The following is a 14,143-nucleotide window of genomic DNA, read 5'->3' on the forward strand; positions in this document are numbered from 1 at the left end:
ATAGAAGTTTATGAGAACATTTTTTCAAGTCTTCTTCAATGCAGCATGATGTTCATTTAGTCAATTATGGTCCCGTTTACAGTAAAAAAGACGACAGAAGAGGGTATGGCTATCTTGTGAGTGACATTGCTACCACGGCGTTGTCTGGTCTGGGAGTTGTCCATGTTTCGACTTTAACCCTTTCACAGTACGTTTTTAGTTCATGAAAGGTAATTGTGTAAATTGGTTTGCCTGAAAATATCTTATTCAGCATTCAGTTGTACTTCACTCCACCCTCTCATGTCACTTCTGGTACCAAAAAAACAAATTGGTGAAAACAAAAAACTAAGATGGCAAACTCGAGGCTTCAAACCGTAGTCCAAAAACCAATGAAAAAAGTCATGTCCCTCCATCAACTTCCTATATACAGTACATGGGGATATAGACTGCTCATTCTAAGTGGTACAGGCCATTGAATCTGTTAAAAAATCTAAATGACTAATTAGTAAGCGTTTAAATGATTAAGGAATGTTATACATTTAACAGAGGCTCATGTCCTCTGTAGTGTTTAAGGCCTGTGTCCTTGTGTGAACTATCTGGGACACCAGGCGTCTTCAGCAAATGTTTAGTCTATTAAGAAGCAGTTGACTACCGAAAGAACACTTCAGCTGTTTGTCCTGAATAAGAATGATAATAAACTTGTAGAAAGCATCAATCAGCAGGGCTGATTTGCGACCATGATTTACAATAAAGTGACCGTTTAATAGAACAAATTTTTAAAGTGTCCAGATATGTAGACGCCTGTGTGAAACGCAAAATGTGTGTGTGTGTTACCCTGTGCCAGCCCACTGCATGTTGTTTACTTAGTATAAATACCAGAGACTCGGAGACAGATCTTCGAGCGGTCTTGATGTACATTCTGTATGTGAATCAACTCTGTCTCCTTCTTTGCAAAGAATATATGTCCTGTGATTAATGATTTTTACACCAGTCTCGAGTGAATTTTTCTCACAGAATCAGAGTGGTATGCCATTCATATCAGTGATATGTATATACAGGTGCTGGTCATATAATTAGAATATCATCAAAAAGTTGATTTATTTCACTAATTCCATTCAAAAAGTGAAACTTGTCTATTATATTCATTCATTACACACAGACTGATATATTTCAAATGTTTATTTCTTTTAATTTTGATGATTATAACTGACAACTAAGGAAAATCCCAAATTCAGTATCTCAGAAAATTAGAATATTACTTAAGACCAATACAAAGAAAGGATTTTTAGAAATCTTGGACAACTGAAAAGTATGAACATGAAAAGTATGAGCATGTACAGCACTCAATACTTAGTTGGGGCTCCTTTTGCCGGAATTACTGCAGCAATGCGGCGTGGCATGGAGTCGATCAGTCTGTGGCACTGCTCAGGTGTTATGAGAGCCCAGGTTGCTCTGATAGTGGCCTTCAGCTCTTCTGCATTGTTGGGTCTGGCATTTCGCATCATCCTCTTCACAATACCCCATAGATTTTCTATGGGGTTAAGGTCAGGCGAGTTTGCTGGCCAATTAAGAACAGGGATACCATGGTCCTTAAACCAGGTACTGGTTGCTTTGGCATTGTGTGCAGGTGCCAAGTCCTGTTGGAAAATGAAATCTGCATCTCCATAAAGTTGGTCAGCAGCAGGAAGCATGAAGTGCTCTAAAACTTCCTGGTATACGGCTGCGTTGACCTTGGACCTCAGAAAACACAGTGGACCAACACCAGCAGATGACATGGCACCCCAAACCATCACTGACTGTGGAAACTTTACACTGGACCTCAAGCAACGTGGATTGTGTGTACCTCCTCTCTTCCTCCAGACTCTGGGACCCTGATTTCCAAAGGAAATGCAAAATTTACTTTCATCAGAGAACATAACTTTGGACCACTCAGCAGCAGTCCAGTCCTTTTTGTCTTTAGCCCAGGCGAGACGCTTCTGACGCTGTCTGTTGTTCAAGAGTGGCTTGACACAAGAAATGCGACAGCTGAAACCCATGTCTTGCATACGTCTGTGCGTAGTGGTTCTTGAAGCACTGACTCCAGCTGCAGTCCACTCTTTCTGAATCTCCCCCACATTTTTGAATCGGTTTTGTTTCACAATCCTCTCCAGGGTGCGGTTATCCCTATTGCTTGTACACTTTTTTCTACCACATCTTTTCCTTCCCTTCGCCTCTCTATTAATGTGCTTGGACACAGAGCTCTGTGAACAGCCAGCCTCTTTTGCAATGACCTTTTGTGTCTTGCCCTCCTTGTGCAAGGTGTCAATGGTCGTCTTTTGGACAACTGTCAAGTCAGCAGTCTTCCCCATGATTGTGTACCCTACAGAACTAGACTGAGAGACCATTTAAAGGCCTTTGCAGGTGTTTTGAGTTAATTAGCTGATTAGAGTGTGGCACCGGGTGTCACAAGACGTTGATTTAAATGTATTTTTATCAAATTCAAAAGGATTTTATTACTTCTGCTAAAAAAACAAAAATCAAAACAAATCTAATGTTATGTAGATCAGAACTGCATCCATAGCAACGGTTGGTTTTCATCGCAGAGGTCTGCTATAAAGAAATGCCGCACTCGACCAATCATAATAGAGTATTCAACAAAGCCGCGTAATCATGTTATTTTCTCGAACTTAATGTATTAAAGGGACAGTTCACCTGGTTAGTAAAGATAATGCACAGAAAAATTCATTTTTCGACATGAGACTGCTCACAAGGTCTGTGGTTTATCTTGAACAACCGGGTCCCTTTTTTCTGGAGAGACATCGCTGTTGAGTTTTTCAAATGTATTGTTTTGGCGCTTTGAGCACCTCAAGCTGAGTGCCATATTGTCCCATTATATTGGAGTGATGGCAGACATCTGTACGGCCGATATCTCCAAAACTAGGCAACTCACACCAAAACCATCTAGATTGATAAACAGCATTAAAGCTAAGAGGCTAAATGTGCATTTTGTTTTTTACTTTCCCTTCAAACACATTCTGCTAGAACCCTCCCTGAAAGCATATTTAAAAAATGCATTGGAGAAGTGAGGGAGCAATGGCTGCAGGAGGGAGTGACAAAGTCGTAAACGAATAAAAGGAAGGCACAAAGCCTCTTATCTTTTACCTGCCGTTCCTCTCTCAGATTACTGTTCGTAGATTATCATGTGAACACAGTCATTAGTTCAGGTTTCTGATATCAGCGATGCCGTTACTGTCACTGTTTTCATCTGGTGTTTTGTCTTCTTCTAGCAGAGCTGATGAAGCAGAGTTAGAGCTGCTCTTTGACCCCGACCTCAAACAGCATGGCAGCGTTATTGATGGTAAGGAAGCCATATATAAGTTCATGGAGGATACTTAATATTAATCAAATAAACAAGGTACCACATGCTTTGTAGACAAACACTGATTGTTACATTCCCCGTTCTGGCATCTAAGGGATGCAGGGAGTAACGGTGTTATTTTCCTGGGGAAAGAGAGACTGAGCAAAGATGACGGGTAACAAAAAGAGTATTTATTATAATAAAGCTAGCAGCTTGCACGGCAGCAAAAGAAAACTACTTCCTGGTCAACAGAAAGCGACACTGTACACACAACAGCCCACACGGCTGGAACAAAGGTGCCAATGGTCCACAGCAACATACTCGCAGCTCCACCACTACGCGTTGCCCAAGGGTTGTCTCACACGCACAGCCTCACTACTGTGGTCTGCCCCAAGAGAGTGTCCTTCAGGAGCTCCTCTCCTCTTATCTACCAGCTAATCGCGATTGAACACAGCCGCGTCCAATCAGTCGCTGCAGCTGGCATCCGGGACAGAGGGTGGCACTCGAGAACACACTGAGAGAACACAGAGGGAGAGCACAAACACAACACGGCACGTAACACTCCCTCCCATAAAACCAAACATATGTTTGGTTTTATTAAAACCAAACATATGTTTGGTTTTATGGCTGGAACAAAGGTGCCAATGGCCAATGGTCATAAAACCAAACATTAACCGTCATCATTACTCAGTCTCTCTTTCCCCGGGAAATAAACCGTTACTAACGTAACAGTTGGGGGCTTGTCCGGGAAAACACACAAAATGGTTTAAAACACTACACCTGATTGTGTTAATGTGTTGGGTCAATATCACTATAAAGTGCCTTTGGCGTCCTCATCAGAATCACTCAGTCATCATGAAAATGTAGCAGAATAATGAAACTCTGAGGTCTTATTATAAATGGCCAAACATTTACACACATATCAGTACAATGATAAGTATCTTGAAATGTGTTTCCTTCATTTTATACCGTTTTTTTTCATTGGATATACGTGATTTTGGCATGTCCCACGCACTGCTCTGCTAACTACAGATAAGCCAAATAAAATCAGGAAGACAAGTCGGATCGATTGCCAAAATTGGCGTTTGTTTTGGTTTAAAACAACTTATAATTAATCAGAATTCACGGTAAATTTGTCCTATAAGTCTGACTATTAATTAGATCTAGTTCATAGGAAAAGTTCATCTTTGAGAAAGCCTCAATTCGGGAGATTCTCTTTTTTTGCAGCTATCGACCTGAAAACAATCCTCTTAGGAGCACACACTGACAAGACACGGTGGCCCCGTGGTCAAAGACGCTGATCATGTTCTGCAACAAACCCAGTTTGAGTCCACTTCTAAATAAAAGGCAAACAAATACATGTATTAATAAAATCCTAAAAACGTTTTACTCACCAGGGTAATTGCTGAGATGTCGGGATGCTGTGACATCACTGGAGCCGGCTCATCCGATTAGAATCAACACCGGGACCTCACAAATACAGTGATATAAATGTAATAATGACAGGACACCATGAGATCTGCATTAAAATTTTTAAATAAAGAATTCACACCTAAAAAAAAAGAGAAAAAAAATCAAGATAAATTTCACATACATGTTGAATCCATACGATATTTATAATTACAGATATTAAATTATATATATATATATATATATATATATATATATATATGGCATGTCTATACACCCTTTGTATAGCCCCCGCTACAGTTTCTCCTATCTGCCTGATTGGCTCTTGAGAAGGGAACTTATATAAAAGTCAGCGTTGCTCTCTTGATGCTGCATGTTGGCTTTGATCAGCAACAGGAGACCACTTCATTTTTTCCAGATTTTTCCATTGTTGTTGTTGTTGTTGTTGTTGTTGTTGTTGAAGAAAGGAACAAACCATGGGGACTGGCGAGATGCCTGAACGGACAATTTTTCACATCCTTCATTAATTAATCTTTCTTTTACAGACATTTAATCTTCCGTTAAATATAGATCACATAAAATAATCTGTTAGAAATTAGTGTTTGTGATGAATGATGTAGGAAGCACACTTTGTTTGCCACTGAAGAACAACTATGCTGTACCCGTGCTGGACCCAGGATGACATTAAAAAAGGAAATAGTTAAAATCCTTTGGTTTTTTTGTTATGATCATTGAATGGTGGTATCTTAACACGCCATGCAAGAAAAGTCAATGCAATTCAAAACCTAAAAAGACCCACTTCACAGTTCACTATGGCATAAGATCAAGAAAAGCAGAAAATCTCCTTATTTGAGAAGCTAAAACTGGGGATTGTTTGACATTTTTACTTGAAAGTTAACTTAAATCTATTTCAGTCAATAAACTAATCAATTAATCAACTATTTGTTGCAGCTCTGCTTAAGTCTGTAGTTCTGTCACATATTCATAAGCAAAGAAAAAAAAAAATGTCTGTATGGCTTTCCTTGGCATTTTACATTTTTTGTTTCAAAGTTGTGTATGTTATTTAACATAGCTGCTACCGAGTCACAGTGCCTGGGGGTGCAGTAGCCGAGCAGTGTGTTAAATGTAGACTATCGAAAAGGCAAAGTATTGAAAAGGGCCATGGATGATTCCAATACAACGCATGCAGTTCATGTCGCGTTCGGGGGTCGCACAAAATGTTTCCGCCTTTGGCCCGCGGACCGCACTTTTGAGGGGTTGTGTGCTATAACATATTACATAGACATGTAGACATAAAGGCCCCGTGTTGGCACGATTTCAGTGTTCTGAAATATGACCTGTGACATCACAGGTACAGCACAGCAAATTTAGTGCACTGGGGGGGGGGGGGGGGGGGAATTTGCATTCAAACTCAACACACTCGATGGCGATCCCTTAAAAATGTGATAATGTTTCACCGAGGAAGGTCACAATGATCTGATGAAAAAGAGGCACTACTAGTGAAGATATGAAGACACTCCCTTGTCAGCAGCCGTACCTACTGTGCCGAGGCTCAGCCTTATTATCCCATCGCCGCCACACTGAGAGCGTTTCATATTTCTGGTGTGGAAAACTATGAGGAGCAAGTTTCTAGAAACACCACACAAAGGAGAATTCTCGTCTTGAACCACCGAAAGAGCCTAAGCCGGATTTGTCGTTCAACAGCTTCGTCACTGATTTTATACCTAGTTAGAACACAGTTAAAAAAGCACAGTGTGGCTAGAGATTTAGAACTAACAGCTTTACTGGGCAAATTGTGGGAGCTGTTTAGCTTAGCACTAGAGTACCGATAGAAGCTGATGAAAAGTTTGAAAAGGAAAAAATCCACGTTCATACTCCCTCACACTGTTTAAAAAAAAATCATGGACAAATGATGCTGAGTGCATTTCAGGAGCTATTCATGATTCAGATGTTTAGTACCCTGCCTTGTCTACTCTTACTTCAATCAGCGATTACCTACATTTCCCAGAATGCCCTCCAACCTTCAGAAAAACAGATCTGCTAACTGAAACTCTGGCATTGCATTCTGGTCCACTGCCTGGAATTGTCTGGATTTTACAACGAGGTTTGGCTCCACGTTAAACATCTAAACGTGGGACCCACAACAAATGCACAGAACATCACCTGTAGCTGGTTTTATGGTGGACCTTCACATCAGGTGAGCTGAAAGGATAACGGTCACTGTTCCTACATGGGTTTCTGTCACTTAGTGTACATTGTGTACAGTGTGAGGGCATCTCTTAGTAAATATACACCTCCCCTCATGCTCAGACAAACTCATCATGTGTTTCCAAATGTCAACCTTTTCTTTTTCTTGTCAAGTGCAAATGCAAGCTGGTGTCGTCCAGTTACGGCTCCTGGGCTTTCAGAGCTGCACCTGCTGAGATGATGCTACAGGCTAACTAGTGCTGCCAAGGCTGCAGTGATACAATGTTTGTGCTTTCCAACAGACAGCCTACAGTCACCATCTCCTCCCCGACTCCATTTTGCATATTTTCCTCATCTCAAAATGGTCCCTCCTTTGGCTCATTTCCATATTTTCTTGCCGCACAGAGGTTTCACCACAGTTCCAACACGGGCTCCTTTCTTTTCCTGCTTGTTTATGTTTTTAATCTTATCTTAGATATGACTGTCCTTCATGCAACATTATGTTATGATACAGTGTACTGTACAGAGCTGTGGTTGAAGGCAGGGCAGGGCTATTCCAGGTAGATGTCCTCTGTTGGGCACGAGAACTCCACAAACTCTTTATAGTACAACTGGAAGGCTTTCCTGAAAAAAAACAAAGACATGTACTTCAGTCGCTTCTAGAACTCGCCCGGATTTAGATGTTTGTATTTTTAGATATTACAGATATATATATAAATAGTTTTCAAGAACAAATCAGTGATCTGTAACAGATCAGCTCTTTCTAATAACATTAAATCGTTGCCTTTCAGCAGAGTTGAAGTACCCACCCACCTCCTCCATACAAAGAATGAATAACTAAGAGCTAATTCACTGAACTCACCCTACTGACTCTGCAAGAGGTTTAGTGGAGTCTTCAGACACAAACACGTGGCAGGCAAATCTCTGGTCTGCCGGGTGTTTAGTAATGAAACCAAAATACCTGCGGAGAAGACAGGGAATACAGATGAGGGGAGTCATTAACCGTTCGTTCTTTGAATACTGTATTCTGTCATGTTTCAAAAATAAATAGCTGTTTCACATTTGATCAGTAGGCAGTGAAGGGTTGCGGTCTATATGTCTGAAGTCTGGTACACTTGTTAGTTTCTAGCGACGCCTGGTGGTAAGTTAATGCAGATGAACACTAGCAGAGGGTCAAGACGTTACAGTTTGCATCCCCTTGCTTCTTTATTGCCTAGTCTGACAGCACAGTTAATGTGACCTGGTATTATAGTCCCTGCGTTTTCTGCCTTCACTTACTTGCTGTTTTTGGGGTGGTAGCCGCAGAAGGAGACGTTCTTCAACTGGAAGAAGTGGCTGCACTCGTTACTCTGTGAACGGGACAGAAAAGAGGCAAAATAAATGTCTGATTAACATCAAGAAGGCCGCTCACACACGTATTTGCCCCATTATACAGTATGTCTGTATGGAATGAATGTTAAATATTTATAATCCAAGTGAAAGTCCTACATTCAAAAGTCAAAAAGAACAAAATGATTGACAGCACAACGTACAAAAGTAAAAGTACTCATTATGCACAATGACCCCTTTCTGAGTGTTGTATTATGTATTATTACATCCTGATCTCATTTCCAGGGCGTTGAATACAGACGCTTTGTCGAGCCCCTCTGTGTTTAGTAGCGACGCACAAGACACCCTTCAGCATCTGTATGAAACAGCACTCAAGTAAATACAATATATTATGAAACAGAGAAAATGCTCCAGGAGAGTGATGACAAAGTATAAAAAAACTTGAAAACCCGCACCGGACAGGAGGGAGGTTAATGGGTCAAACAAACAGGACTTTCAACTACGAGATAAGTGTTTGTGACCCAAAGTAGCATTTTAAAGTTACGTGTTATCCGCACTTACGTTACTTTTATGACATTTTACTTAGTTTACATACTTCTTTGTTTGAATTCACAACGAGTGTTTACTGCGACCGTAGTGGAACGTCATAGTTTGACGTGTTGGAACGACAACATTTTGATTATTATTACTTTATAATTAAGATGTAAGCAGCATATTGCAGTTGTAGATTTTGCAGGTAGTGCTATACCAAACTACTAAAAAGTACTATAGCACACCTATGATATTCTTCTGGGAATTGTGACAAGTGAAAAAGGGAATTATTATCTGAACAGTGGCTCACTAGAAAGATCTTTATTTGGGACAGTTTGGATTGGATTTCCTGGTCCAGTTAGGTAACTTTTATTTTGTATAATGCACTTTTTACTATTTAAAACACGTTACAGTGCAATATTTCTATAAGTTATAACGTATTAACAAAGAAAAATGGTTTGTTGATGTTTACAAATCCAAGTTGCAGACATGTCTCATAAAATATCTCATAAAAAAAACTATGTAGAGCCTTATGTGAACAACAATTTGACCAAAAGTATGTACAGTTTCATTCAGAGCTATTAACCAAACAAACAAGTTGAATCAATGGTAGGTTAGACTGAAGGCAATTTGTGGGTTGTACTTAACATGTATTTAATCTCTCTGAGTGATCATAAAAAAGTGTTTTAAATTATTTTTGAAGGGTTTGGGATTGGAGACAAATTGTATTTTAAATATTTTTTTTAATCTACAAAGTTCTTTTCTGACAAATGTTGCTTCACCGCTACGATATATTTTGTGTTTTATAAGCCCATGTGGAGAACTTGTATGTGTATATAATTTATCTTAATTTATCATATGTTCGGCATCTGAAAAGTAAGAAGTGACTACAACTGTTACATAACTGTATTGGAGCAATGTTACTCTCTGAAATGTTGAGGAATATAGGTTGAAAAGTACTCAAAATGGAAATACTGAAGTAAGATCTCCTTTAAGAAAACGCCCCGTAACAACTATGTCTGCAGTGTCTATTAGCAGCCACATGGGGGCGACATGCCTCAATAGTTCGATGGGATTCTGGTGTCAGGACGAGCTTTTACTTGACAAAACCTCATGAAGATCTATTTCGCATTAGACAGACAAAGGGACGGTTTGAGCACTCACTCTATCATGGGCGTAATAATCCTCTTGAACTGCAAGCTTGATGCCTTTCACACTGATCTCCAGGATGCAGGAGGAAGGCGGGTTGTACTTGACTGTCATCCGTCTGTTGGTGGCAATCTGAAGAACAAACGGAAGAGGTGACTCTCTTTGCTGATGTAAAAAGCTCAAAACTCTGAAAAAGATCATTTTATCCTGTAATCCACTTCTATACAGGATGATAATACAGACGTGTTCTGTATTGGAAATAGTCAACTTGTCAATCTAAAGTTTGAAAACTTAACAGGAAGCTCGTGTAATATGTCAATCCTATGCAATATTACATTAATTCTTCAATTGAAATGTTGCCGAACAAGAGGCTCCTTTATTTTTGTTGCTTGCTGCACTGTGGAACGATGACATCACGTTCTTAAAGTGCAGTCTGCATGTTTTCCTGTTGTCGGGTCATTTTGTAGTTGTTCCAGTGTGAACACACTTCATGCTCTAAAGACAGTTACACATTGTGTAGAAGATACAAACAGGATACAATAACATGCCACAGTTTATCTGTGTTACGTTTTTGCATTATGCCACATGTCCTCTGCCAAAGCTTTCTGGGACAAAAGGTCATTATGTCATTATTTCTCCATAAAGGTTACAACATGACATTCTGCCAAATTTGTCAATGTATTGCGCTGCGGAGATATCTACTGCCAACCAGCCATGGAGCAGAGCGTGCAGCTCCGGGAGATGGACACCCAGTTAGCAGTTAGCTTGAATTCAGCCAGTGCAAACCCCAGCACTGGGGGTCTGATCCCGACTCCCCGCCGCAACCTTTCTGTTGCTGCCATTACACAGGTTAGACCCAGGCGCCAACCTCTGGTTCTGCTGAGTCATGCAGAATCTCTTTAAACTTGCATTCTCTCTACTGACCAGCGGGGGGCGACTCCTCTGGTTGCAAAATAAGTCGTTTGTACAGAAGTCTATGAGAAAATGACTCTACTTCTCTCTTGATTTATTCCCTCAGTAAACATTGTAAACATGAGTTTATGGTCTCAATCTCTAGTTTCAAGTCTTCTTCAATACAGCATGATGTTCATTTAGTACATTATGGTCCATTTAGAGTCAAATAGCACATAAGGAGGAGTATGCTTTAGGGCGGGCTTACTGTGATTGAAAGGTCGCTGCCGCTACCGGAGACGTATACAGCGTCGCTACGTCACTCCTCCGCATTACAAATATGGTAACTTCCGTTTATTGCTTGCAAAAACAACAACATGGCGACGACCGTAATCCAAGATGGCGACGGCGAAATCGTCAAACTCAAGGCGTCAAAACGGCAGTTCACAAACCAATTGGTGACGTCACGATGAATACGTCCACTTCTTATATACAGTCTATGGTTAGACCTAATACTCCACCAGCTCGCTGTGACTCCAGACTGTAAATTCAGATTGTACGGACCCAGTGGTGAAATGTTGCCCTCTACTTCTTTGGAGCAGGTAACCAGGTACTACACATTGCACCTTTTAGAGTCAAATGCTTTACACACTCAAACACACACACTAATGTGCACAACATGGGTCTCGTACCTTCTGCATAGCTGCACACAGAACATCGTTTCCTTTGTGGGAGGGCACTTGAACTGAGCCCAGGAACTTCAGCCGGTATCTGTCCACCCATTCACTGCTCTTCACTGCACAGGAAAGACAATTTATTGTCGCTTTAAAATCCAGGTTTTGTAGCACATTTAACGAGAAAAAGAAGAAGCCGTTTTTTCACAGCAGCAGTGGGACAGTAATATATCTGTTGTAGTTGATGGGGTTGTTGGTCAGTACCAATGACTCAGTACATATTTTAGCATCTTTCCGAACACATTCATAGTCAGCCTTCTTTAATTAATAAGTGTGACAAAGTCAGTACCTTTGTAGCTCTCAGCGTCCTTGGTCACCTCTATAGCGTAATACGCTGGGAAGATCCCACGGGCACCAGTTCGCATGTTGTAGCCCTCGTACCAGTAATCCTCTGACTGGACCTCCACCAGCAGCGGATCATCCACCTCCAGCTCCAACTCATCGTCATGACGAGGGACGAACCTGTAGCGACGGATGAGGTTATGCAAGGGATCTGAGGGAGCTCACAGGCTTTTTATGAGCTGGATGACACCCTTACACAGGTTGTCTATCTGCCGGCCTGGACCGTTGGCTCAGTCTAAAGGAAATAAACTATGTTTCTATATAGAGATACGAACATTCAGACAAGCTTTTGTGAGTGCAGAGGGATTATCTGAACTACCTTTTTGAAAATTCCTTATTAAACATGGACACTGAACATATGAATACTGAACATTTCAGGTGCGCTGACCCTCGTGGTCACCTCTGAATAACTACGTTTAGACCATGTAGCTGAACCGTGTATTTGTTTATAGGCCTGTATAGGAATCACAGGGTCTCTTCGTAATGACAACCACCTGGGACATTTCATTTGAATGTATGCATAATGTAATATTCAAACCACCCATCTACATTTAAAATAATTGTGTTAATACAGTTGGATAAGCCAAAAGCTTTGACTGCATCAATCAATGTTGCAACATTTAGAATGGATGTTGGGATGATGATGTTGCTGGTAGTGCTGATGATGCCGTTCTTCCTCACCTGTAGACAGCTCTGTGGCTCTGATCCCGCTCCTCTCCATTAATGAGGCAGGAGTATAAGCCGAAGGACTCTGCACCTTGAAAACCAGAGAAGAGAAGAGAGAATTATACAAAGCAGTGTGGAGTGCCAGCCTCTGCAATCCGCTGGCGAAAAGATGATGGACCTTCACTTCAAATTGCAACAAAAGTCCATCACATACACACAGAAAACACAATGAGGGCTCACTGTGTTTACTTTAAAGCTCCCATGCATCCTATAGGACCTATGAATCACACTTTAATGAAGCGTGAAACAGATGAGCTTTGTGTGTTTCTACCTACAGTCCCCTGAGACAACCGTTACCCCCCCACTGCACTGCTCAGATAAACTGCGTTAGTGTGTCTAATGAGTCCGTGAAACACGTGGACGGCATCGAAGAGCACAGCGAGGGCTATTAGAGGAAATGACCACACACACATTATGAACAATGTGTGTGTCTGTCTCTTTCATATGAAGAAGAAGGCTGGCTGCTTCACACATACACACACACACACACACACACACACACACACACATGTGAGAGTCAGCCTAATGAAGGTGAGTCCTACAATCCTTCATGAAAGGACCCATCCTCGTTTCTTGTCTGGGACAGCAGCAAAACTATTCGGGTTCTCTGCTTGGAGCTTGCTGCTCGAGGCGCTACTAGCATGTCGATTTTGATTGGAGTGCAATGCTAAATTGGGAGCACTCTTTTCATAATACCGCTCGCACGGTCTTGTTCGAGAAGACTTGCGTTTCAAACACCGGGGGCAGAAGACACACCTTCAGCTGCTTCCCTTCTGAGGATTCATCGGGTTTAATACAGAACACTAAAGGTGACGGTCAACAATGTCCGCCAACGAAATGGGATCTGAAAATGATATCGGATTATAGCGGTCAAAATACACATGGTGTGCCGAAAATATTTAGCCGATTCAGCTGAATGAAAATAGAGAAAACAAATGTCATTAGCAAAGCCACTCACTGCCTGTTACTTCTTCCTCAGTCCTTTCCAAATAGAATTTCAAGGACTGCCATTGCAACAAGACTCAGCTAACCTTTTTCTTTTTTCGAATGCGTGATCAGTATGGACAACAGAGGGGAAGAGAGAGGCAAATACATGAAACCGCAAGCTGCTTTTGGCTCAGTGTCCCTCCACCCAGCAGGCCACCTAAACGTCCAGCTGGGTTGCTGCCCTGAATGCGCGGCTGTCGGAATGCTGATAACGATATCAACAAAGCAGCAGAAAAAACTGCAGCTTTCATTCACAACATTTACAAGCTGTGCTGGGTATTGTGGCCTAAATTAGTACAACTGGCATGTTAATGACAGTTTCAATCCGCTGGTATGATAAAATCTCAAATGCTGTTCCCCAACCACTTTCAGTTGTGATTCTACATGATGAAGTTAAAGCTAAGTCGGTAAGACAGACCGTCACAATATCCAGAGTTACACGTCATGCCGATGATGATCTGTGCTGTGCGAGAATATTCCAGCTCCTGGATATCTCTGTGGCTCTGCTTCATCAGCCACATCACTTTCAGCCTTTCCCACC

General features: G+C 41.3%; 1 protein-coding gene across 1 annotated transcript in view; it reads right to left on the bottom strand.

Moving 5' to 3' along the window:
* Positions 1–7,464: 7,464 nt before the first annotated feature.
* mapk8ip1b (mitogen-activated protein kinase 8 interacting protein 1b) overlaps positions 7,465–14,143 on the bottom strand; it is a 39,791-nt gene continuing 33,112 nt past the window's right edge. Inside the window, exons 6-12 of the mRNA XM_076078616.1 lie at positions 12,571–12,646; positions 11,837–12,009; positions 11,506–11,609; positions 9,938–10,054; positions 8,192–8,262; positions 7,776–7,874; positions 7,465–7,537 (exon numbers count right to left, since the gene is read on the bottom strand). Coding sequence (XP_075934731.1) covers positions 7,465–7,537; positions 7,776–7,874; positions 8,192–8,262; positions 9,938–10,054; positions 11,506–11,609; positions 11,837–12,009; positions 12,571–12,646 — 713 coding nt within the window. The remainder of the gene's footprint in view (positions 7,538–7,775; positions 7,875–8,191; positions 8,263–9,937; positions 10,055–11,505; positions 11,610–11,836; positions 12,010–12,570; positions 12,647–14,143) is intronic.

This window comes from Anarhichas minor, unplaced genomic scaffold (assembly GCF_050575085.1).
Source record: "Anarhichas minor isolate MPS153535 unplaced genomic scaffold, ASM5057508v1 ptg000067l, whole genome shotgun sequence".
Taxonomy (NCBI): domain Eukaryota; kingdom Metazoa; phylum Chordata; class Actinopteri; order Perciformes; family Anarhichadidae; genus Anarhichas; species Anarhichas minor.